This window comes from Phaethon aethereus, assembly GCF_964289735.1.
Source record: "Phaethon aethereus genome assembly, chromosome: 18".
NCBI classification, from domain to species: Eukaryota; Metazoa; Chordata; class Aves; order Phaethontiformes; family Phaethontidae; genus Phaethon; species Phaethon aethereus.
This window is the reverse complement of record NC_138594.1, coordinates 10,472,054-10,499,211: the sequence shown is the minus strand read 5'-3', so window position 1 is coordinate 10,499,211 and position 27,158 is coordinate 10,472,054. Positions and strand designations below refer to the sequence as shown.

General features: G+C 38.1%; 1 protein-coding gene across 1 annotated transcript in view; it reads left to right on the top strand.

Annotated features, from left to right (window-relative positions):
- Window positions 1-27,158, top strand: part of PITPNC1 (phosphatidylinositol transfer protein cytoplasmic 1) — a gene marked incomplete at its 3' end in the record, with an annotated part of 81,147 nt that overhangs the window by 34,384 nt on the left and 19,605 nt on the right. Inside the window, exons 2-5 of the mRNA XM_082007965.1 lie at window positions 3,937-4,085; window positions 8,263-8,351; window positions 8,798-8,805; window positions 20,383-20,454. Of these exons, the coding sequence (XP_081864091.1) occupies window positions 3,937-4,085; window positions 8,263-8,351; window positions 8,798-8,805; window positions 20,383-20,454 (318 nt within the window). The remainder of the gene's footprint in view (window positions 1-3,936; window positions 4,086-8,262; window positions 8,352-8,797; window positions 8,806-20,382; window positions 20,455-27,158) is intronic.

The window sequence follows — 27,158 nt, the reverse complement described above, 5'->3', positions numbered from 1 at the left end:
AACAGTATGTGTTCTCGGCAAATTATCTTACAGCTAAGAACACGTAAATTCGGATTGTGATAGAGCAACATAACTAAACAGTGGCACATCAGTTTACCCTTGCAGGAATAATGAATATTGTCCGCTGCTGTGAAATGTTTAAGTGATATTTCTCCACAATATCAATAGGAACTTAGAAAAAGATGTGACTTTTTTAGGCATTTAAATTTCAGCGAGTTCTAAAAGACACATCTCTGCTTTGAATTTTATTCATGTAAATATAAACATACACTTTTTAAAAAGTTATTTTATCTGAAATAATAGTTGTGTTCTCTCTAATTTAGTAAAGTACTACAACGTTATAGTTAACTCTTTTTTCATCCTGCTCTAGAATGATATTAGAATTTTATAAACCAGAGAAAAACAAATGGATAGCACACAAAAGAGCTAAGTTAGCTACTTCAAACTAAGTGCAAAACTAGGTTTCTTTTGCAGAATACAGCTCCTTTCTAGCAGGATTGCACAGTCCTTTCAGTAGATATTTCCGCTTGGCTGGTGTCAGATCCATAGGTATGGGAAGTCGTCGCCTGGGGAGAGGCGAGTAGCTGTAGGCTTCCTACACAAGAGCTGTCCAGCACCAGTTGTGGTACCTTCCGTTTTCTTCAGCGTCTCCCAAATGAGAAGCACCGTGCTGAGCTGCCTTGGATACCTTCTGTGAGATCTGAGGTATAATTGGAGTTTGTGTGATTTTGAGTCTCGGAGAAGTAGAACCTTTCTTTAAGCACTGTCTGTGCAATATCTGTAAAGCAATTTCTACATGACAGCATTGATCATCATCAGAAGAACGCAGTGGGTATGCGGCTTAGCCACTCTTAGCCACGTACTCAGATTGATTTACAGTCTTTGTGATTTGATATTTTGCGAACATTTTACGGTAGTATGGGTCCGTGAAAGAACAACAATCTGTTAGCAAAACACATGGTGGCGTTATAGGTGGATAGCTGTGATTCATGATGCTGGAGCAAATGAATGCTTTAGTACAACACCATTGTTAGTGGTCAGTGTGAATGAACATTTGTCTTGATGTTTCTAAGACAATATTTCCAGCAGAAACTGAGGTCTGTATTTGACCATTAAAACTGAGAGCGCAATTGCAAAGGACTACATGGAAGTAGGAAATCAAAGCATGGAGTGATACGTGCAGTCATGAGACGCTTTCCAGAGATGTCCATGGCAACTGAAAGTCATAACTTTATGGGATAACAAAAATCTCGATAGAGATCTCAGTAGAAATACTGGCTTTATGGCAAATTGTAATTCCTCTTCCTTCTGCTCACCGATCCTTTTTGTGTTCCACAGGCTATAAATTACTGATTTCTTTCATTCTATTAGAAGATAAGCACCTTATCACCTCTCCTCTTTTCTAACATCCCTATCACTCCACAGGCAGTAAGCATCTCTACTCTTAGGTGGTCTAATTGATACATATCTAATTAAAAGCAAAGCATTTTTTCTCAACTTGCATTCAGCTTTGAAGTATGTTGCTTTGATTTCAGACCTGAAGAACAGCTTCACGTGCCTGAAAGTTCTCCCTTTTCCACCTGTACTAGTTGATCGACTAAAATATACTCCCTCTGTCCACAAACTTTGCCCTGCCTGTGTACCAGTGCATTCATTTATTGTTAGTGAAAAAAAGAAGACAATGTTTTTATGGAGCTAGTTAAAAGGTGTGTGTGAGGACTGCAGCTCTTCAGAGCATTGAAGATTAGGACGAAATGTTTAAATATGATGAGACAGAGAAGAAAAGGATTCAGTGGAGACTAGGGCAGATAACTAGATTAGCAAGAAAAATAATTTTAGAGCTTACCTCTTAAATGGGGACATTTTGTGTGAATAGAGGTACCAGAGGTGAGAAAGCTGAATGTATAGGTAGGGGATGGTGCCAGCATCAAATTGCTTAAAGAGCATTATTCTACTTATCATTTTAGTGAATGTCTTAGGAACAGTTCATTCAGTGAATGAACTTAGGAACAGAGAAAGAATGATCATTCTAATAAAAAAAAGCCATCAATTCTCACCAATTAAGAGGAGAAAGGAGAGGAAGAAACATTATGTACATAACACTGAAATTTCCAGGCACCTAAGGCACCTCTAAGTTGCATAGCCAGCATTTATGCAGAGATTTACTGATTTTTTTTTTTTCAAATGTTACAAGGGTCACATTTTCACAATTAATTGACCTGACCCTTATGACACTCACTAGTTTTATGACAACTGTATCTTTTTTTTTTTTTCTAGTCCTCTTTTATACTAGTTCCAAGTTTTAAGAGTGGGTAATGTTCTTCACTATGAGGAGATATTTGAAGAAAGGTAAGGGGATAAAAATCCCCTGAAATGACCTAATTAGATTAGAGGAAAAGAAAATAGATCAAAGAGACCTCATACCCCCCTCCAGAGCACCCTTTTGCCCTTGAAGAACCATTTTATAAACTTGGGGCATTTTGAGTACTTTGGAATTATCAGCTGAAAGGCACTTTTTCGATGCCAATCGTTTGCTTCACTGCTGTAACGTATGGCTGGCAAGGAAGTGGGAGGTGTCCATTCAGCGCTAGGAGAAGGGAAATCCGTGTCCACTGAGCAAACGATCCTGCAAGATGCAAGTTCTAAATTTCTTACCTTATTGTGGCCTGCCTGCTGCAGGGGAATGACATGAGGTTATGTGGAATTTAAAGAACTTCTGTAGGGAGCCCTCCTTTATCCTATTCCTTATCGTTTTGTTTAGTAAGACTGTCTTGTTGGCAGTTGTTCATAAGCTCTGTGATGGTTTGGGGTTTTTTTCCCAGCTAATTGCTCTTTTGATTTGAGTTTTTTGGGCTTTATAGAGTCTGTGATAGGATTGCTGTTTATAGTATGTAATAACCACAAGAATCTCGTAGAGCTTTCTGAGGTCACACTGTCACTACGCTTTTGTTTGCTTATGCTGAGCTAGTACTTGGCAGCTTGTGTAGTAGCTCAGCCATTCTCTAAATTAACAGGTTGTTCTTTGTATTTGAAGTGATTGATGTGATTGAAGTGATTAGCATGTATATGGCTAAATAAATTATGTTGGAGGAGAGAGGGATCCAAACAGAGAAAACTGGATAGAACCAAAGATAGTTTGTTGTAAGAACCATGGTATGTTCAAGTATGTGGAAAGGACTTAAGTGAAAATAAAATCTCAGACAAGAAAAAAGTATGGGAAGGTAAAATTTTACTCTAAAATCTTTGCTAATGAAGGTTCAAGGATGTACTTTTTGTTATATTTCTCTGGAGGCAAAAGCACTGATGCAGATGCAGACATACTGAGGAAAAAAACCAGTTGCTAGCACAACAATTTATTTTCCTGTGATAGCAATGTTGGGTCAACCCACCTGGCTTTTTGCTTCCCAGGTAACTCAAGAGCCTATAGAAAAAGGATAATTCAAGTGCTTAAGTTAATTTTAATAATATTACCAAATCACTCATCTCAAACTCCTTTGTGGAAGGACTTCGAGTCTACATGGGTTTTTTTCTTGAGAGCTGGTGCTCCTATTTCTGTGAATCAGCAATAGTTCTTCTAAATCTTTTTGCAGTGCTTCATTATTTGGCATTGTGTTGGCATGAGAGGAGAATCCTGTGTCCCATAGAATTTTTAGAGTTCACCTGCTGGATAAAATCCCCTTGCGTGTCAGCACATGGAAGCAGTAGACCAATTGTTTATGTATGCTTACCTTATATACTTAGAAATACAGTCTAAAAATAAACGACCGGCCTGATTCTTTACATCTGTATACCCACAGGTTTTGTTACTTTTTCCACAAGTGACACCCTGGACTTAATAAGATAATGGGAGGACCCCAACTCATAGGTCTAAACAAAGCTGCAATATACTGGTTTTCACCCTCGAACTAATACATTGTTCTTGATTTGGCTTTGCAGTACAGAATTGGACAGCTGTACATGATAAGCAAGCATAGCCATGAGCAGAGTGACCGAGGTGAAGGTGTGGAAGTGGTGCAGAACGAACCCTATGAAGATCCAAACCATGGCAATGGTCAGCTAACAGAAAAACGGGTCTATCTCAACAGGCAAGTGCAATAAAGTTGTTTCTCTCAGCTTGGGCTGTAATAAAAATTTGCAAGAAATACCCCTTCCAGGCAATAGCCTTTCTGTTTCAAGTAGAACATGTTCCCATGAATACGTGCCGCTTCCTGGTAGCTGCAGGAAGAAGGAAGTTGGGATATATCAGTGGCTTGAAATAGAGGGATTAATTGTCATTTCTTCTACAGTATCTTTTCCAGGAGAAAGAATTATATCTTGAAGTTAAGGATGTACTGAAAATCAGAACTTTTGTTTTCCTTTACACTTACCTGTCATGCTGTTTTCCAAAATGGGGAGGTGAGTAGGGGGGCAGGACAAAAAATAATAAAAATAAAAAAAACACCCCACCCCCCAAAAAAATCAAAACCAAACCACTAAAATGGTTTAAGGGTTTCTCACTTCATAATAATGTCACAAAGTCAGTATCCCATTTTTGTTGACAAGAGATTTGCCTCAGCATTATGAATGACTGTTAGGCTTGCACGATGATGACCTTCTGTACCAAACTAATAGGCATAAAGGCATGGTGGAAAAAACTGCTTTTGTTTCCCCAAAGTTCCATCATTTCTTAAAGTGAAATATGTGTGTCTTCCTACGGTGAAATTAGACTGCTGAGGATCAATGCCTCCACACTCAAAGGCCAGAGATATTTTAATATATATATATTTTTTTGTGTCCTATGAAATATATTGTTCAATCTGTTCTTATTTTTACTACGGCTCATCTAATTGAATATCACTCCTTTTCTGAAGTTACTCTATTCCCCTGGGCCTGTTTCATTTTATTAAACTTATGCTCTGCAGCCTTTCATAATGGGCAAAGAAACACTATAGCTATTGCTTCTACATTGCAAGTTACTCCTCCACTGCAGTCCTGACATATCTAACCTTAACTCAGGCTAAATTGAATCACCAGTAATGTTGCACACACACACATACACAGGAGTCCAATAATGTATGTCTTGCCAATATTTAATATTATTGTGATAGTAACTCTGTTCTCTCGCAGGCTAGATACAGGACTTGGGGAAAAAAATCAATAAATGTTTTCTTGTTGTAGAGCTCCCAGAAGTTGTGGGGTTTTTTAACGTTTCTGGATATTTCTTTCCTTCATGTTAAAAAGAGAGAAGGCTTTAAGCACTGAAGAGCATATTCAGAATTACCACTTTAGGGTAGTTGGGGACAAACTTTTTAGCAGGGCCTGTAATGATAGCACAAGGGGTAATGGTTTTAAACTAAAAGAGGGTAGATTTAGACTAGATAGAAGGAAGACATTTTTTACGATGAGGGTGGTGAAACACTAGCCCAGGTTGCCCAGAGAGGTGGTAGATCCAGGTAGATCCCTGGAAGCATTCAAGGTCAAGTTGGACATGGCTCTGAGCAACCTGATCTAGTTGAAGATTGCAAGGGGGGTTGGACTAGATGACCTATTCTGTGATAATTCAGAATAACCACAAGGACTGTGTCCTAGAAAGCATGTACAAGACAGACTCGGGAAGCATGTAGTTTCGGGTGGTGCAGGCAATGGAATAAAGGATCTGTTACCCAAAGACAGGTATGAATGTTGACAAAGAATATCTGTGTGCCTTCAACCTTGGGAAGTTTACCTAAAGCTATGATGGATGTTTGAAGTCAAGCTCACTGAGTTTAATGATAATTATGAATACTTCTTGATAATCATCTCCAGATTTGCTATTTGAATCTGGGTTTGGTGTCACAATACCACCAGATATTGCAGTACTATTAAAGCTTTGTGGAAAGAATCAGCAGGTTTTCAGGCAACTATGGATTTTGCTGGGAGACTCTGGAAGACTTCACTCAAGGAGACATGCTGCCATTCAAAGTGTGCTGAAAATGTCTCCTCTGCCTGCCTTCCTTGAAAAACAGGACTCCTTCCACCGGCACAGTTCTTTCCCTTATCTTTTTGATTTCCAGGGTCCACCCGCCTAATAAACTTGCTAGCTTTCCTTCACTTTATTTTGCTCTGGACTGATCTCTTCAGAAGAAATTTGAGCTTATATATTCAGTGAAGGTTTCTTGGAAAGATTTGTGTTATTTTCATTTATCTTTTCTTGCCTTGATAATACCTTAATTCTTGCAGAGGATCTTCATGCTTACCAATGGTTTCAGCTGGAACGCCTTTAAGAAAAACTTCCTCCCTATGTGCTAAAAGACTGAACTTCATCTGGGGAAGGAAGAAATAAAATTAAAAATAAAAAAAAAAGAGAATGTGATCCACAGATACCTGTGCTGCTAAAATAGGAATATTGTCTTTCCTTTCTCTGAATGGACACTTGGAACAATTCATGTGTGTCTGACTGTAACTTGCTGGAAACTCTGAGTATAATGTGTGTTTTTCTCAGAAAATTACTTCTTTTGGATATATGCTGTACTGGTGAAGATAGGTAGAGAGGCAAACATGCTAAAAACAACAATAACCAAAAAAGTGCAAAATGAGCACCTGTATGTTAACAAAGACATTACTAGTAAAATTTTCTAGTGTTAGTGTAAGCCTTAGTTATATTCAGAATTGTTTACTGCCTCTTCTCTCCTGCTGGAGCATTATTCTGAGAAGCTGAAAGTCTGCATCCTCTTTTATTTGTTATTTAGGCATCAGAGCAAAGTTTAGCAGGGGTAAGGGAGGGAGCAGACAGATAGTCATAAAAAGGCACTGACAGAGGCTGACAAAATAGACAAAAGATCGGATACAGTGAAGTCTATTATGCAGTATGTAAAATGCTGCTTAAAAGACTGTACAGAAGAAAGGTTTATGTAAAGAAAAGAATCTGATTTTGAGCAATGTCATCAAAGAGCAAAAGTCAACGCACTTGACTTTGAATCTTTAGATAATGTACTAACATCTGCATTTTTTCTCTGGACTAATACAGTATTTATGTGGAGCTAGATCATGGGTAAATAAGCCTTGATGATAAAAACTGCATTTTCCTCAGAAATTTGCTAATGTGGAAAGTTAATTTACTTTCTGCACACAGTTATCTAAACATAACTGTTTCAAACATTTACACTTGGAAAACTGAGGTTGAAAGCATCTACTTTAGTTCAGTAAAGATTCAGTGTTAGGCTGGGTGATCTGCTCAACAGACCACCAGACTAACACAATTTTAACTGAGTCTCTGAAGTACAGTGATATTTGTGGTCTCCAAAGGTCTTGCCTGCCTTTGAGTGACTGGTCCTGCATCTCTGTTACTGGCAGCTTCGGTGATTATAATTGGTGTCATTAAGAAAGGGTTGAAAGATGAATTCTCATGAACTTCTTTTTAAATGTATGTTTGGTTATCATTTCTTTGGTACCCTGAGTGATCGGAGTTCTGGAAATGAGAGACCCAAGATCTGCGGTAAAAGAAAATGCTCCCACTCTTCCACAGTATTATTTAATTACCCTTTAAATATCTTTCCATGTGCTGTATCCACATCTTTCATTTCTTATTCTACTGCTGTTGTACCACCGCATTGGTAAGTTCTGATTGAGCTCTGAGCTATGACATCAGTTCCATTAATTCTCTTCACTTTTGTGATTTACTTATCCCATCAGCAAAATGGGACTAGTACTACCTACCAGTCCCACAGAGGTGTTTTGAGTGATTTGTTAATTTTAATATAAAAGCTTCCTACTCAAGAGTTTGTGTTGGTAGTGTGGGAAAAACTGTGTGCTAGGTGAGTTGAATGTAAGGGTTTGTGTGCTGGCAGAGAATATGGAGGAAGAAGAAATAATGGAGTTGGGATCAAAGGGGACTGAAATCACGTATTTACTCATGACCTCTTGTTCGAGAGTGCCTCCCTGTGGTTAAGACTACTGTGACACAGATACACCTTGCGTGGTCTGACCTGCTAGGTTCATCCATGGCCAAAGGTTTGAGGCCATAAATTCTTGAAATCTGCAACCTCGATTTAAATCTGATTATTGCGGTGGCACCATATTGCTAACTTTGAGAGGGGAACGAACAGACTTGCTTTCATATACGCTCATAGAGAAAGCTGAGACAGAATGCATAGTCATGAGATTCAAATACTGTTGTGAAGTGTCGGTCTTGCTGTATCCTGTGAAATACCTGTCAAATTATGAGCATGTTTGGAAGTATCTTCTTTTCTACAATACTCATAATTCATAACATATTCTAATTTTATATTTTCTTTTTATTTTCAGCAAACTGCCTAGCTGGGCTAGAGCAGTTGTTCCCAAAATATTTTATGTTACAGAGAAGGCTTGGAATTATTATCCCTACACAATCACAGGTAAGGAATAAAGCAGAAATGGTTCCTGACTTGTACTTTTTGGATAGCTTAGCTTATCTTCAGAAGCTCCAACTGAAATACTGAGCCACAGATACTAAGTTTCGCTAACAAATCCTGTGGAACTGCATATATTTTTCCATCTTATATTGACTGATATCAGGAAGTAAAGATTATAGACTATGGGTAGGTAAAAACTGGAGTGTTGTATCTATGCAATTTCTTCCTTGCAAGGAAACCATCAGGTGCTTAGATTCTGTGATGACTTGTACTCTTTATTGTCCAGTAGACTTTAGTAAAATAGAAGTCAGCAGATTATTTGACACAAATTTTTTTATTATAAATGTATGTTTACTGTAAGGATCTTGCATCATTGTTTTATTTCACATTTCTTTTTTTTTCTTTTCCCTCATCATTCTTTTTTTTACAAATGGACAATTGGAAATCAGAATACACAGTAAGTTTTTCTTCCTTTTTTGTTCTAAAAATAGAATAATTTTGTGAACTATAGTTGTGGAATCCAAACTGATTCCTTCTTATTATAACTAATACATAATGCTTTCAGTAGTGGAATTTTGTTTTAGCTATTTGTTTAAGAAATTTAAGGTTAAATTTGAAGTGTTTCTGTGGGGATCCTATAAATTATTTACCTTATTTTTTTTATTACTGCAAAATAATTTTCTATATTTTTAGTCACTGACTGTAACAGAGAGAAGCTTCTATAAAACAGGGTAAGACTTTTAAGGTTCCAGTTATTACGTGGAGACATGAGAACAGATTTTTGTTTTATTTATTGTTTTATTAACTTTAAAAATGTTCATCTCTCGTATAGTATCTGGGAAACGGTACAATCTGTAGACAAAATTAAACATAATCTGGGCACAGTGCCCAGAAAAATCAACTATTCCCTCTAGCAGAGCTAAGGCAAAATATAGCACATAAATCATGAGAAAAACTTTTTTTAAATGGCCTCAATAATATACAGAAAGTTTTCAGCAACCTTTGGATGAGGAGGAGGAGATGGTGAGGAAGTTCCAGGTGGAGGGACCTTTCAGAAACTCCTGCCTTGATTTAATAAAACATAATTAATTTTTTTTCTTAACTCTGCAGTGCTCAAGATGTTTGTGCAGATTTTTTTAAAACCAGTAAAGCATACAGAGAGGAAAAAGATTTTAATGTGGTAAATGTGAAGGAGAAAAAATGAAGGCATTTAAATGCTCAGATCTGAAAGCTGGTGACTTAGAGTTGCAACTGTGATGGCCAGGTTTGAAAATCCGAAGTACCAAACTGTGCTTTTCAGTATGTACCGTAGATACTTACTACATATTCTGCTTTGTTTCATGTTTAAAATTCATTTGATTGTCAGAGGAAACCCAAATGTCCCATAATGGACAGTAGCAATGAGGGAACAGATTCTCAGATGGTTTTGTTGGAAGGCATCTTCAGTAGGGCCTATCACACGTTGCATTAACTGGGGGTTTGCCTTCTGATAGCAGGTTTCATCTTAGGCTGGGAAGATGACATGTGCTATGTTGCACTGGTATCTGTTACTTACACTCTGTTGTATTTTTTTTTTCTTTAATTGAAAGTCAATTTGACTTTTTTAATGTGATTTTTTTTTTCTTTGACTGAAAGAGACAAGTAGGAATAATTAAAGGGGTGGTGGACAGAAATATATACCTGAATTTGAAATGCAATACGTTATCAAAACCAAACAGCAATGCTGTACTCATAGAATTTGAATCACGAGGTGATCTTTATCTAATCTGATGAGACAAGACCTTGAACACATTTTGGTAAAGGTCTGTAGAAGGTATACAGCTACAGAGATGTTCAGGAGCATCAGAAAATGATTGCAGGATTGAAGAGACTTGTAAAGAAAAGTTAAATCAGTCTACAAATATAGAAGGTAGGCAAAACAGTGACAATGTAACTGCCTATGGGAGTTGGGGACTAATTACTCACCATGGTGCAAGGAAACAGAATTAGACATATTGGGATGAGATTAAGGAAACTGTACTTCAGACAAAAATCTAAAATATATTTTAGTGGAGCTGATAGACTATGAAATTATCTTCAAGGGAAATAGAGAAAGTGACTTTGCCTCAAACTGTCGAATCTAGAACAAAAATGTTAAAATATACCACTGGGAATAATTCCTATCCTTGCCTCGAATATTTCTCTAAATTTTGATCTTCTATATTCGAGAATTCTGAAAGACTAAACCCACAGACATTGCCCAAAATGTGTAAGATAGCTTGGAAACACTTTCCTTAAAGATAGTAAATTCCCTCCAAAGGGTCTGTGGGACATTCTAAGAATTGAGCCTGATTTCAAGGAAAACTGATTCTAAAGGCAGACCAATAATTGGATAAATAAAGCATATTCTTGTCGAGTCAAGTACATACTCCTATGCAGTATGCTATGCATATGCTATGCAGTATGTTCACACCTTACTTAACCTCATAAGTTCTACTCTAAATAAAGAGCAAGGACCTTAAAGGCTCAGCAGTGTTATTTCAGTGTATGTTGGGGATTTGGAAGAGGATGTGAACAACAGACTGAATCTTGATGATAGTCTTCAGGTTTTTCAGCTGTAAAACGTGAAAGCTGTTGAGAAATTGCATTCAAGCACATACACTAGCATCCAGAGATTCAATGCAGAATAATTTCAACAACCTGGTTTTCCTGTGAAATATTGTGGATTTTATAAATATGACCTTCTTAAGACCCGAAATTTGGTCATCTTCTAAGGAAAAAAGCTCGGCAGGCATTGAAAATAATTTCCAGAATGTTGTTCTCTGCAATGGTAGTATAAAAAGCCAAGAGTGACTGGATGCATGAAAACAGGAATGGAAATTAGTGTGTCATGACGTTGGTGCTCTATAACCTGTGTCTAGCTATGATGGCATCTACTTTAAGAAATGGTTATTCGTTACACAGCAAACCCCTAAATTTGACAGCAAACAGCTGGTCTATTACCACGTCTCGACAACCATATTAATAATATGTAAAGAAAACTACACGCTTAAGATAATAAGCTTAACAGAACTGTTGCACAAGTGATGCTTTTGTGGTGTGTAATATGTGAAATATTGTAATGTCCGGAGAGCATTAAAAAATATATGCTATGCTGTTTGAGGAGAAGGGCCTCGTTGAAACTGCCATACAAAAGACTTCCTATCAGGAAGATGAGATGGGTAATGTCCCAAGAAATGCTGTATTAAAGCTTGAGCTAATCCTTGCAAGCTTCCTGCTGACGTTGAGAGGGAGGAGGAAGTAGAAAAAATACTTTCGAAGCTGAAGCCAAAGGAAGTCATCCAGATTTGGGGGTAACAACATACTCCTACAAAGTTCGAACCTTTGTTTTAGTGGCTGGGGCATTACTTAAGAACTGTATGTGAGAAAGTCTCTTAAACTTAGAACAGGAGTTGCTTTGGGTTTGATCTTGTAATTAGAAACCTGACAAGTTATCTTGCTAAAATGTTTCGTTTTTATTTATAAGTTCATTTAATACTGTGATTAGGTTGATGTTAAGCTCGTAAATTTGGGATACTGCATTTGTGATACAGCTGAAAGAGAGCCCTATAGAAGTGATTCTGCTCTATGGGCAATCAGAGGACTTGGGTACTGGCGGGTGCCTCCTGTCAAGCTGCACACGCTGGGTGCAATGAGTGTTGCTAGCTGCTGGCTTTTAGAAAGAATTCCTTTGCTGGTCACAGGCTGGAGCCTTTTGCACTTGGAGGATGGAGGAAGGATGTCTTGTAACTCTCAGCAAACCCAAATGCCAGCTTATCACAGCATTTGCAAACATGTATCTGTAGTGTAAAATGTTTATGCTCTTCTTAGATCTGTGGAGAGTGAATGACTGAATTTTCAGGACACTTCCTTATTTTTGTTTCTGAGTTTGTCCAGCCAGATTAGAAATAATTAACTAGAAAGCAAACCTGTCTCTATTGCAAACCAAACAATAAAGGATTGCATAGAACTAAGTTTCTTTACTTGAATCGGGGTATTTTTAGACAATAAGCAGCACAGAGCAAATATCCATTTGACCTGTTTGAGTGATAGTTGAGATTCTGCACAAAAATTGAGGAGCCCCAAGCAAAGAAATAATCAGATCACAAATCTATGGTGACTAAACCACGGTACAAAAAATTCATATGATCAAAGTACACTGAAAATGAGCCTAACGAAGTTTAGCTATCAAGTTGGAGTACAAAGAGGTTAGGAAAAACACAAACAGAATTTAAGCAAACCCTTCTGACTTTGAAGGTGCAGTTCCGGTGTTTACCAGGGATAATTTTAGATAGTTTTGCTCTCTGAAGAGCTCCGGTGTTGTTAGCAGTATTTCAATTCTGAGGATGAAATTTAAAAACAGCTGGATAATTTTTTAATGCATAATCTATGGTCAACTGTTAATTTCACAATTATAAGTATATAAAGCAAAATAAAGATTAAAAATGGCATGTTTTACTCTTGGCAAGGAGGAAAAGCATCCTTTCAACCTGCCAATGTCTCAACTTAGGAATAGCATGTAGCTATTTATGAAAAGGAGTTATGGAACAGAAAGCAGGAGACAATGATTCCTTTGATGATATATCACAATGACACTAATTCTTCTACAGCAAATGACTGAGGCAAATAAAGTTATTTCATCTGGTATGTGTCAAGGCCCCAGAGTGATAGTTGCTAAATGTTCCATCATTGACCTGCTGGTTTCTGATTACTTTTGAGAACAGGCACGTTATGGGCTTCACTTAGTCAGCTGCCAGTTTACCGGTGAAGGAAATTATCTGGAAGGAACGTTTTTGTGATTGTTATTTTTATAATCAGATTACTTGAGAAGGAAAAAAAGTTGTTTCAGATAAACATTGCAAGAAATCTGAAGAGTTTTTTCCCTGTGTTCTCTTTATCTGATTACCAGTGCTTGAAATTTGGATGTAACCCATCACTCTTCAGTGCACAAACTTTTCTCCAGCTTGAGTATATGAAGAGCCTGCATCAAAAATGCAACAGAATCTGTATTGCAGCTATACAACAAGTTACTACCAAAATTCCTCCCGCTCACCCCTCAAGTTAGACAGGCTACCTGGTGACATTGCTCTAGATTTGGTTCTTTACAGAATCTAGCAAAAGGAAGGACCTCTGTGGGATTCATAAGAAACAAATAATATATTTTTAGCAAGCTGCAAAACTGTATTCTCATTTAATAGCTTAATCCCATTGAAACAGAGTAAATCAAACTGCTTGGGAGAATTCCCTTTTTCCACCACTGGCTTATTATAAAGCAATCCAACCCCCTCTCTGATTCATGGGACTGTCATTTCCACTTGTGCACACTGCTTCTCGCTTCCGTTCCTCCTCAATAAACAGGTTACTGTTCCCATGTCTCGGAGAAGGAGATCCTAAGGGAAGGCAAAACCAGAGATAAGTGCTGAGTTTCATAGTGGTTGGAGGCAACTTATTAGTTGACTGTTTCATCTTCAAGTTATTGTATGTAATGCAAACAAATAGTGGTTTTCTTCCTGAGCTTGTTTATGAAAGTTTTAAGTCCCTTGCTTATTTCCAAGCCCTTTTTTGCATTGTTCCTACTCTTTCCGCTCAGCTGCGCTTTTTCTGCTCTTTGCCACCTTCCTGTGCTTATCTTGCTTTCCAAATTCTCCTCCCTCTCATTGAGTCACATCTTCCAAGTTCTGCCATCACCCTGCCCAGCCCTTTCCGTCTATTCTTTTCTGACTTTGTCATCCTGATTGATGCTAGCTTGTGTAGTAAGTAACCTGTATCACATAGTGGCTCCACGTGCTCACATGCACTGCTCTCCACAGTATTCTGAAGGTAGTCAATAAAGTGGTGGCCATTTTCCAAAAAACTTTGACTATTCAATTAAATAAACTGTCTCAGTTCTTTCTGTAAATAGCTGAAGGAAATTCTGTAATTTGAAATACGCTGTAGAGACATCACATACCTATATATACAGCATATATACTGTAGAAATGACATATTGTTTGTCCATACCCGTGTGTGATTTTGGTTATTCTCCTGCATCCAGGTCTCTCCGTTCTGTCCTGGACATTATCCAGAGGCGTTGGCAATCTCCCATGTTACATCCCTCCTCCCATTCCATCCATCCTTCTTGTTTGTAAATGCTGCAGGGCTGGTGTGTGTGTGTGCTTTTCTCTCCTAGCCCCTTGCTGCGCTGGGCACCCCCTCCTGCCTCTGTAAGTCTGGGGACCTTCCACTACCCTTTAGTCCCCACTTTCCCTTTGCCTAGCAATGAGAAGTTGGGATGCCATTTGTCTTTCCCAGGTTTTTGATCTTCAATAAAGAAATTCTGTTGTTACCCACTGACTACCAAAACAGTGCCCAAAAATTTTGAATTCAAAGGATGCGGTGTCGAGAAGTTACCCTATTAAAAAAAAAAATCCGATTTTTCTTGGCCAGTCTCACCTCACTGTAGCAGTTACTGTGTTCTTTAGCTCTAGGCTCCATGGAGATTGCTCTGTAAAGGATCCAGTTCCACCTGTGTTGCCAAAATAATGTATATGTGACCATATAAAAAAAAAAAAATCATCAGTCTGACAAGTGGTGGGAGATCAGAGAGAACATTTACATGAAACGCCTGCCTCTCCAGTCTTTTATGTTAAGTTTTAGGGGGATATGCTTCTGCTGGTGGGATTAATTTTTACTGTACAAAAATAACTCCCAGGGATTGTGGATTAATATTCACAAGGCGCAGCAGAAGTGAAGTGCAGTGACGAGGTCTCTAGCAGTTCTTTGAACATTCTGCAGGAAGAAACCGAACGGAAAATGAAACCAGTAAAAACGCCGCTGATGAAACAGCACTTGCTCACACAAAGCAGGCTACAGCGGGTCAAAAACCTGTCCCAGTTACCCTCTGGCCCACGTATCTACTGGCAACTACGGTAATTCCTGCAGCCGCCCTGGGTGTAATTACTAGGCAAAGGTTATTTTTACAGTCCTCTCCACAGACCGATTGTAAAACACCGTTGGTGCTTGACTGTCTCTTTAAGACTTTGGCAAGTGTTTGGCATACTTAGGTTCTACCCTGTTCTTGTAAGTGTTGCTGATTGCTATGGCAACACTAATCAATCATCGTGCTAAAAATAGGCCTTTCATGTTTCAAGAGGTTGTCTGTAGTGAATCGACAATGCCTCTGCGGTCTGTGTTTTCCGTATGCCGCTTTCATTCCGCTTTATTGTAGCCTGGAAATACCCGTGCTTGTGTGTGCTGATGGCTAACAGACTCGGGGTATTTCACCGCGCACTGTCTTGAGCTTCAAACCTCTCCTGGTTCTTCCAAGGGGGTGCTAAATATAGAAAGATTAAAAAAAAAAAGCCAAAAAAACCCCTACAGAGTATTCTCCGTACTTGTTTTTGAGTGTCACAGGTGTACCGAATTATAACAAATTTTTAAGGAGCTTATAACACATCTAAAACAATCTGGAGGTGACAATACAAAAGACACCTCCTTTGAGAGCTTTACACAAAGAAACCGTATCATTGAAGACACCAGGACTCTGAAGTTGTTGTCCTATCATGTGGAATTTACGTCTAATTTAAAGTTAAGGATTCAATTTGCCACTGTTTTTCCGAAGAGGAACCTTGCAAGCTGTAGAGCTAGGGAATGGAAAACCGGCAGCGCTGCCCTGCGCGTTCCCGCTGCATCGATCGGCTGCCAGGTCTGTGCTGGAGGAACGCGCAGCCGGGGGGAGGCAGAGCAGAAAGGGAGTGGTGCTTTGGAAAAAAAAATCTACTAAAAGGTTTATTACCTACCGTTCACTCCCAAGTTTGATTCTGGCTGTTGCATAACACTTTTAATCGCTGGCTAAGTAAATACCCAGTCACTTAAGGAGGGGGGAAAAACCCAACAACTTCTTTGTGTTGAATAATGAAGTCTTTTGAATGATGCATAAACAGTGTTCTGGTTCTGCCAGAGCCCTCTGCCAATTAGTCACAGTACAGCTGATGAGTCATGAGACACATTCTGTGAAACGTTCAAAAATCTGGACCCTGCTAAGTGTTCCTGCAAGCCAGCGAGACCCCCCACAGCTGCTGGAACAGTGGTTGCTGGTCAGTTGAGGTTCTGAGAGATATATTTGCAATGGAGTACTTTTTGGTGAATTTTAGTTCTCATTTGGAGTAAATTGATGTTACCATTTATAATCTCAGACTGTACAGCCCTCGTCTTTATCCTAAATACACAGGGAGGTTGACTTTCGATAGCTTTGTGCAGAAAATTACTTTCTGCTCTCTAATGAGGTGGCTTGAGGTAAATGGCACTTACAGTTCTTCCGTAATACTCTGAAGATCCTTAGTCTTTTCTTAATGTTTCTTTTTTGAAATGCCAGACAAGAAGATCTCTTTTTTTTTTAATTAGAGTTTAGATTCTGGGTCACAGGAAACAACAACTAGATTCAAGCAGTGGCTTGCTGAGATGCCACAGGCAGCCTAATGCAGCTTTAACTTCAATATATGGAATGGCTGCATGTCAAGGTATCATGATCTGACTCACTGCTGGTAAGCTCTAGACAGTGGCTGAAAATGGTAGATATTTCTTGATAGCAAGGTAAAACAGAAATCTGGAATTTGGCTTTACTCAAAATTTGCTCTGAAACTGTAGCCATGCTTCAGTTCAACAGAACAAAGGTTTTTCATATTTTGCATCTTTATCCTCTGCTGTACCTGAAACTGTGACCTCAAAGCAACAAAGAAAAATGTGCCTGAGTATTGAAAAATGTACTCAATCCAACAACTCCTGAATTTCTATAGTTAGATCATAAGCAAAGATGCTTTAATCCGAACCAGAGATGAGGAACTGTTTTGGTAGCTTTCTATCAGCTGGAAATGTGAAAGATGCTTTACTTACATTCCTTCTGTCAATGAAGCTTCCTGAGAGAGGGACCATGAAAGCAGCACCAAGTCCTGTGGTGGATCCTGCTGCTTCTTAAAAGAGCCGAGAGGACTGCATTGCCCAGAGCCATTAAGGTCAGCATAGAGCAATTTCCGTAGCCACGGAGGTTTCCAACAAACCACTAGAATCAAACTGTGTTAGCTTAAAAGTTTGCAAACTCAAAAAGCTCTGACCTAGATACTCAGTCTGCTCAAGCATTATAGTCTGGATGACCCTGCCACTAGTGATAGATCATTGATGTCATTCTGTTTTCTGCTTTTATTAATTACTAGGTTTTATTTAGGAGGTGTTGATTTTGTTTAATTATGTAGCAAAGAAAATTAGATTTTGGTCCTCAAATCAAGAGGACAGATACTTAACATACACTAACATGTAAGTAAAACATATGCTGGAGTAACCTTGAAATATGCAGACACAATGCTAGTAAACTGGGTTTTCCTAATAACTGTTCTAAACAATTAGTGTATCGTAGGTAGTACAGCATACATCTCTACCATTTTCAGCGAAAAATGTTATTCAGACTTAAGCATTGACTCCTCAGTAGTGCAGTACCAGTTCCTGCATTCAGTAAGCAGTACTAGTAACTGCTGATAAAACAAAATACTCATCGGCAGTCTCCTCTCATTTCCTCAAGGGTGCTTTCCCACATGCAGAGGTCTAGGTTGTTGTCAGCGAGAGCTCTGTACACCTCCGCTGTGACCCCTGTAGTTACACATCTTTGTAAAATACAAAGCTACCATATATTAAATTTTTGAGATTAATAACCCGTGTTTTTACCACCCTAGAACCAATGTAGTTATTTTCCAAATGCTCTAAAAACTGTTCAGTAGATGATTTCTGTCATTAGGTTATATATTTTCTTTTAAATCTGCTTTACATAATCTACCTCCAGTAGTAATTTACTGTTCAACCCTCCATGTTCTCCTGCAAACACAGAAAACAACTAGAATGTTGGTTTATGCCGTTTGAATACGAATCTTCTGAGTGACATTAAACATTGCTTTAGGACATGCTGGCGTCCCTGCGTCTCCTGGGTCATTCCCTATTTTTTGTAACATCACATTTATAACTTTTCTTACTCTAGAAACATTTGACTATAGAATTCTTTTAATCAACCCCTTTTATTCATCTTTTCTTCCAGCTAACACTAATATAGTTCAAGGATGTTCATTCCACCTTTTGGTTAATTTTGGAGGTACAAATTAGAACCTTATGACAAACCTTGGCTTTTTTTTTTTTTTAAACTTCTTTCCCTATAGTGTCACTTTTTGCTAAGGCTTTTGTTTGCAGATGCCTTTGGATGTCTGCCAGAACAGGAGCAACATCCTGAGATACACGGTGAAGCCTCAACTGGGAGAATATCTGGATTATTTGGTGTTAAATTGTGTTACAAGATCCCCAGTTCTGACAGACTGCTTATAAATATTGTATATTTTCAGCTGGCGCTTCCTGAGATGTATACATAGGAAATGTTTAATTGCCCATAAAATATGGGTGATAGGAGCTAGCAGATCTGTCATAGAACTTGTCCCATCCTGCACTCCACATACTGCTGATTTTTTTTTTCCTTCCCACATAGTCAGTCAATGAACAAGCTGCATAGCTGAGAGCTAGTCACAGTTCAGATTGGACTGAAACTCATAAATGTGCTACTCCACAGAAATCTCTAATGAAAAGCAAAACATTTATAAGATTTGAAGAGAAGCCTGTGTGGTGTGGGCATCTGCGGCACCAACATGTCACATGGGAGTGTTTCATTATGTTACTGGGAAGACAGTTTGACCAGAAGAAATGTTTTATCTGTGTAGTCCAGGCACCAGAACCTTATTCTGGCAAAAAACTCTCACTTTTTTTTCAACAAGGACTGATTCTAGGTGTGCTCAGTGAACACTAGATACCCTGTGATCAGAAGAAGATTGAACAGTGACTTGTTGGGTGATATCCATGGAACTGGGAATGTATTTTCTGTAGTCTCAAAGGAGTTGGCTTCTCATTTCAGTTTTGTTGCACTACAGGTGGCCTTTTAAATCACCCTTTTTCTTAGTCATCAGCCCCTCCCTTAGAAGAACTCTCCAAATTTTATCAAGTCCAAACTTGGACCAACAGCAATGTGAACACTGAGGCATCATAATGTCCTCATTGTGTAATCTCTGTGTACAGCACGTTAAACAGTTGTAGTCTTTACAAAGGCACTTTGGTGTAGGGTATTAGTGATGCCTCATACAAGGAACTGGCACTTCAGTTTCACTGGCAGTTAATGCAAGAAAAGACTTGATGACTAATAGTAAAGATGCTGAACTAGTATCCTTCAGTTTGTTAGACATCTGCTCTATCTGCCTCTCTGAAAAGTTGATTTGGAAGAAGAACTATTAAATGCTAAAGAAAAAATGTTTGAAATATTTTTTCCACTGAAATTATGTTGCCTAGTATTATGAATTCTAGTCTTGATAAGCCAACTAAATTAAGCAAGCCACAGAAAAATAAATTTATTCCCACATAAAATACAGAAATAGTATCTGTAATAGAAAAGAATTCGGGCATTCTTAATTCTTTTGCATTATTATCTAAAGATTGGGTTTAGTATAAAGGAATTTGCACAGCCGTTCATAATCCATCTTAATTTCATTAATAGGAAATTATGCTAAAATTCATTTCTCACTGATAATTTTTAAAAAAGCCCTCACATGTCAAAGCATTGTTGTCTCTGTGGTTAGCACCTGCAGCTAGTGAAGTGTCCTTGGATTATTTTATATGGGGGATAGACTAATCTATGATGATGAATATCTAGTTGCTTTTGAGATCTTAGTGAACTGAATTTATAACAATGCATTCAGGATGTTTGTACCCTTATGCATAGTGAGCATGAAAGCTATTGTATTATTCCAGAGTACTTTTACTATTTTATTTATACCTTTATTACAGTATTCAACTTTTAGATAGAATCTCTACATCCCTCCAGAATCACAAAAACATTTACTCTTTTTCTTGAAGTAATCTGAAAAAAAAAAAGAAAGCTGGTACTAAACAGGATGTACTGAATATGTCAGCTGATGAAGCAAGGCATAATTTTTATGTGAAACATATTTTTCTTTTGTTGCAGTGTTCATTTTTGCCTAAATTCTCCATTCATATAGAGACAAAATACGAGGACAACAAAGGAAGCAATGATAGTGTAAGTATGATGACGTTTGCAAAATTTAGTTTAATCCTGTTAGTTAATCACAGTTTATATCTGGGGGCTGTAGGTCTTTCAGTCTGGAAAAAAGGGCTAATCAGGTTTGTGTCTTCACACCTACCTGGGTGTCCTGTTCCTTCGCAGCTTGTCAGCTGCAGAGTAGTCCCCTCTAAAGCACGGTGAGAGGAAAGGTTCGTGTGCGCAACTTCCCTTCCGCTTCTCCACTCGCCTCCTTACCTCTCTAAACACGTAATTTACGCATCTGCATTTAGTCCTGAGGAACGTTTCTGGAGGGTAAAGAAACGATTACTCTTCTGCGGGTGTGTGTAATTGTACTCCCCTTTATCTGTTTCACATTATTCTCTCGGAGTAAAGCGGGTTGAAGGCAAAGGAGCTGTTGGGAAGAGCAAAGAGGAAACTAAGCAATGGTCGGGAAGGGAGAGCTCAGTAAACAACTTCAAGGGAACAATGGCTGGACTATCGAGGTGCTGCTTTTGGCAATCACTTACCAAAAGTTACAAAGTTCTCAGAGCTTAGAGATGAAAAGGATAATTAACTATGCAAAATCCTCTCCAGAGGAAGGGTGGGGGTGAGTAGCCAGCAGCTGCCGATGGAGAGATGCTCTGGAGCAGAAGGCAGGAGGTCAGCTGGACGTCGTTGCCCGGACAGGGAGCAAAGCAGAGCCACCCAACTCACAAGAAAAGAATAACGTTCGATAACGCCAGGCACGTAAAGATTCAACTCATGGATGGATGTATGTTTCATAGTAATTTGTTGCAGACTTATGGGAAGAAGTTTCTTATAGGTGTGAAACACAGGTTAAAATGTCTGCAAAATTGACCTGTGATACAGAGACCTAATGAAGGAGCATTTAAACTCATTCTTGAGAACGAAGGCAGCAGTAAAGCAGGTTTAGGGGGTCTGAGCCTTTCAGTGTCCAGGAGTGGCCTTCTTGCCAAGGTTCAGGTGGCTGTTCTCCAGATGGGAGGTACATTTCCCCCACTGCCTTGGGCCTGCGTGTTAGTAAGGCTGACAGCTGCTGAACTGCTTATGGCAGAATAATTACATGGAAAAGTTACACGGAAAAGAACAAGGTATAATTCTGAATAATGCTTTTGGCATACAGACACTTTCCCAATGGGAACATGACGGAGATCGTGTATTAGCCACCAGATACCAACAACTTTCAGTCACTGCTAGTCTAAGCCAGATCTGAATCAGTGAGAGAGGGGAAAAGTGTATTACGCTACCACCTATATGAGCATTATGTAATTTATGCACTTTTTAATGTTCACTTCTGCTTTTTGGCAGCGCTTTAATTCAGAGCAAGCCCACACCTTTGATTTTGGGAGGGTGCAGATTAGTTTTCTGGTACATTATAATGTCAGCTGTGAGAAGACACGTTCTGTACTGATGCCTAACAGAGGAAGAACTGAAGTTACTTAATCAGTGAATTTTCAATTTTTTTCTGTGTGTCAGCTTTGCGGCTAAAATACTATGAATCAAGCCCTGAACGGTACCCAACCGGTGAATTTAAGATGAAAGTAACACAGAGGTAGGATACTCAGGTGATGTAAATCAAAGAATCTCTACTCTGCTTGAATCCAGCTCTTCAAATGTAATTTTTACCAGGGCACCAGTGGAGTCATATTATATTACCTTTATATTGGGGTACCTGAGTCACAGACTAACCATTAATCAGCAAGATTAATGTATTTAATTGACCCTTACTTGAACTGAGGCGGAGAAAGAGAAGCTGAATTAGAGGACTTCATTCCAGCCTTATTTCCCTGATTTTGTAATTCTGAGTGCTATGCTATTCACTAGTGTGAACGCAATAAACCAGTGGAAGATCTACCTTTTTTTGCTGTTGATCCAGTGACAATGATCTGGTGACACAGATGTGGTACAGCACTGAAATGCTGAAGGTTAGTAAATACAGGGGAATCTCACTGAGCCTGCGGAAAGACTTCTGTTAAAGCAAACACCTCAGAACTAAGACTAAGAGTCAATCTTGTTTCTCTTACTCAATGGGTAGGCTTAAACCTCACTTAAGAAAATGCGAAGTGTCAATCTCCTTGGTATCAGACAAGTTTAGATGAAATCTCACTACATTTGCCCCATCAGAAAAAAACAGGAAACGTAGCATCCATTTCTATAGGTTTCCATAGACACACCACGTTTTTCTTCATTGCAACTATCAACCTTGGCTGATGAAGAAACAGTTAATTTTAAAAAAATCACTTCTATATTAGTAAATTAATAAAATAAATTTTAATATTGCAGTAATGAGGGTAATAATGCATGTCTGATTTTAACTCAACAATTTCTAGATACGTATTTTGAGACCATACAGGTTTTTTGAAATCTTTGATCTGTTCTTCATTTCCATACTACCTAATAAAGTAGATATTGATTGTAAAAAGCAATAATAAGATATAAGGATACTAAAGCTTATTCTATTGATTAGTGGAATATAGCTCAATATAGAGCAGTATAAATGCTCTTGGGTTCCTGTTGTCATTTAGGAGGCTAGTATATTATTAGAATTATTTTATTTAACATGTTGCATTGCCTCGTAAAATTCTGCCTAATTACTGCAATATATCTTGATGCATTTTCTTCCCAATTGTCATGATAGAAGCAACCAGTGACAGATAATGATATCTGCTTTGGAACTCGATTTTTCTTTGTCTTGGACTTTGTCATCATTTTAACCTATTTTAAATGTGCTTAAGGCACTATTGTTCCGATCTGGTAAAGTTTGCACTTGATTTGCACAAATAGAAATGTTGCCAGAAAGAACAATGGACAATAAACCCCTTTATTTAGATAAAAAGCTACCTAAGCTTGTGTAGATGGCAACAGAATACCATAAATCTACCCAGTTGTGATTTCTAGTGCTACAGTGCAGCTGATTTTGCTGTATCGCATCTACAGGTTTGCATGGCAACTCTCTCCTTAGAAAAACAGGATCCGTGTTGGATGAACATGTTAGTACATCAAATATTGTCACTGCTACCGTGCAGCTTTATAGCTTCATTAATAGTGCTATAAACGAGACCAATTAGTCAGGGCATTCAGTGTTCCTCTCACGGGCCTTTTAAAAAGTAAACTTCTTTAAAGGAAATTTTTTTTTTTTATTTTAAATTACAAAATGGAATTTCTAAAAATTAGAATGGTTTGTAAAATGTAAATAACACTGTAGGTGGTATCTGTAGAGTACGATGAAAATATTGCATCTTTAGCTGTTTACGTAAGTCAAGGTTGCAGTGGGAACTGCTGGGAAGAGGGAGGTGCAGGTACCTACAACAGGCAGCTTCAGGGAACACAGACAAGCTATAAAAACACATATTAATCACTCAGTGCACACTTTTTTTCCCATAAGAAAAATTAGCAATTAGGGAATTTGAATATCGATACACAAAGTCTGTGTTTTGATTATTAAAACTGTGAGTTAAATACAAGAGAATTCTTAAGGTTATCTAATTGATGAAGTGGTCAGAAACCACAGGCAGGAGTGATATAAGTTACTGCTTGTTTGTGAATAAATGATCACTCTGTGGTTTTCATGAGCAGACCTTGTTAACCTCTTTCTTTATTTGGGTGGATATTATTTTCTTTTAACAGTCTATTGGTTGGTCAGTATTTATGTCACATAAGGCTAATTTTATTCTACATGGTCTATTGCTCTGACTTTTCTCCCATCTCTGTTCTTCCTTATTTCAGTGTACGCTACAGACACACACTCTGTTTATTTCTGATTTTAATGGGGAATGCACCAACTTAGGCTTTCTGTTGATAACAAAGGATCCACCACATGGCTCTAGTGGATATTGTAATCAATGCACGATGGCTCACGCGCTGCAGCTCCATGTCTGTTCTTGCATGCCATGGTCTAGTCCTGGTGAAAACTTCTAAAAAGCCATCTGTAGCTGCAGGTAGAGTAAAGGTAAAGTGAAGGCAGACACTGTTGAAGCAAATCTCTGAATCGCAGAGACATTTCAATTTTCAATTTTTCAATTTGTGGCAGAAGGATTACGATGTTTGCCTGGTTTTTGTTGTTTTGTTTTGATTTTTAGTCACATTATTCATTTCTGCTGGTATTTGGGCAGTGAATTTTTGCCATCTCATAGCATCTGGGGAAAGTAAAAAAGTACAGCTTGCAAAAATAATCCAATAGTTGTCAATAATGGAAATTCACTTTATGTAAAATTTAACAGTGCCTTGCTCTTTGTAGCATAACATTTTGCTCTGGAGAACTCAGTCTCTGGATCTTGACTATTAAATGATGACATGCAAGATCTTAAGATAGTGTAGTCTTTGTTTAACGCCCATGATATTTATTAGCAAGAATAACATTATTCTTAAGAGTAATGAAGGTGTGGAGTAAAGTTTTTGAGGCAGAATGAATTTCAGGATGCCAAGTATGGGTATCGCTGGGCGCGTTTTTGTAAGTGTATGTCTCAGTAATGCTGATGAAGCCATCAGGGATACAGCACTAATTCTTTGTCAATCAAGAGAAAAACAGATTATCAACGTGTTTCTTGCCTTTCAAAGATAACAGTGTTGAAAATGCATGACTCGGAATGACCGTTGGCCAAATGAAAACAATAAGCAGCTCTGTATTCCTTTCAGTTATAAATTAACACCAGTATCATTTGACACATTAATAGCTTGAGCACACTAAAAGCAGCCAGCTAATGGCAGATATTATTTGATATGCGACTTTGGAAATTGCAGTGCCATCATTTAGAGTTAGAAAATCCTTTCCTGACAGTGAGTTCTAATTCTGCAGCCCTACAAGTGACTGATTATGCAGTATAGGGTCCTTCATCATGCTTCATCCTTAGTGGGTATTTCTGAAGTGTTCGTTGTGAAACATTTGACTAAAGTAAAATAAATTAAAAAAATAATAATAATAATTTTTTTTTTAAATAGCCAGCTAAGAAGAAAAGCTGCTCTAGTTTTGCCCTTTTTAAGGTTGTTTTTTCCCCTATTTTTGTCTCCTATCTTAGTAACATGAAACTAGGTTGTAACAAACTTCGGTATAGTACATGTAAATTAAATGTAAATTCACTGTTTAAGGAAATTGCCATGAAACACTGATTTCAGCTGAAATGGGTTTAGCTGTGCCCTGGCTTAGCCTCACTGCACCACAGGATATCATTCTGTAAATTGTCAAAAGGATTGCTAGGCATCACTGCAAAACCTGGCAAAATCAAAGCTAGGGCCACTTTTAGGGATCATCTTATTTGCACCTGGACTTTTTCTGTATGATGGTATTGAGTAGCTGTTTGTTTCCTGTATAATTTGCAATGGAAAACCTGGATTTTGTGAAGCTTCCCCCCTCCAATAAGTCTCAAAAAAGACAGGCAAACAGGTGGAGAGGTTCACCTAAAATTACTTTTGTGTGAAGAGCTCTCTTGTTGAACATAACTACAAATTGTGTGTACCAAGCACATACGGCTACTGCAGAAGATAAGGCCGATGCTGACAGAGAGTTTGAACAAGTAATATGGTTGTGCCTCTATTTGATTCTTCTAAATGAACTACTCAAGTTATTTAGTAAATCTAGCACTTGAAATAGATGTGACTTAAAAGAACTAATCCCAGTAAATATTGTTGATTGTGTGTTAAGGTCTTAGAAGTACAGCCACTTTGGCATAATTACATAAAAATACATTTCTCTGTTCAGAAAGTGGAAATCTAAATGAAATATTTTATAAGAGATGGAATAATAGAGGAGTCATGACACAGAGATAAAAAGGAGCCGGGAGCAAAGCTACTGATAAATATGTAACTGCCTTCGTGAGTTCCACTCTGTGACAGACAGTGATAGTCCTGTGCTGTTCAGTGAGCCAAATTTACTGCTCTCGGGGAGAGATTCAGACTTTTTCCATAGAAGAATTGCTCCCAATTTTGTGTGTCCACATAAATAGTTTTAGCCAGTGAACAGGTTGAAATTGGTCAATTCCTGTAATCCTTTCCCCAAGTTAATGGACTTCGGGGGTAACTGGGGTTGGAAAATGACTTACAGAAAAGTTACACACTGAATAAAACTCTCTAGATGAAGTTCTGAGTAGGTGGGGGTTTTTATTTTAGACCAATTTTTCATTCTGAAGAATGAGAGTTGAAGTGGACCAGATGACACAACCTGCAAAAGGATGGTGTAATAATAAATTGGAGACTAGCCAGTAGTTCTGACGATGGCAATCTAAGGAGATTAGAATTTCAAGTATGAAAGAAGGTTTTGTGCCAGATTTCCCCCTTTTTAATAGGGAAAAAATAAAAAGCTTATTCTTGCAGTCCTTACTGCAGTTAAACCTCTAACATCCACATACTCTGAAATCTAGATTTCAACCATCCTACAAATGATGGATACGTATGTATTCTACTCACAGAAAGTGCTCATCATCATACGAACCGCTCAATACCCGCAAGTTGCATAATTAAACTACATTTCAGGGATGGGAGAAAATACAGAGAAAAGCTTCAGGGAAGTATTAATATTTGAATTAAAGAAGCTTATATGTGCATATATGCATCTAAGTTTGGGGGCTCTTCTAGCTGTGTATTGTATTTTTTCCATTTTCTTGAAGCTCAGTGACAATGAATCAATATAATAGGGAGAAAGGCAGAGATTAATTTAATTTAATTTCAAATTCTAATGTTTAAAGATTTTTTTTTTTCATGCCATT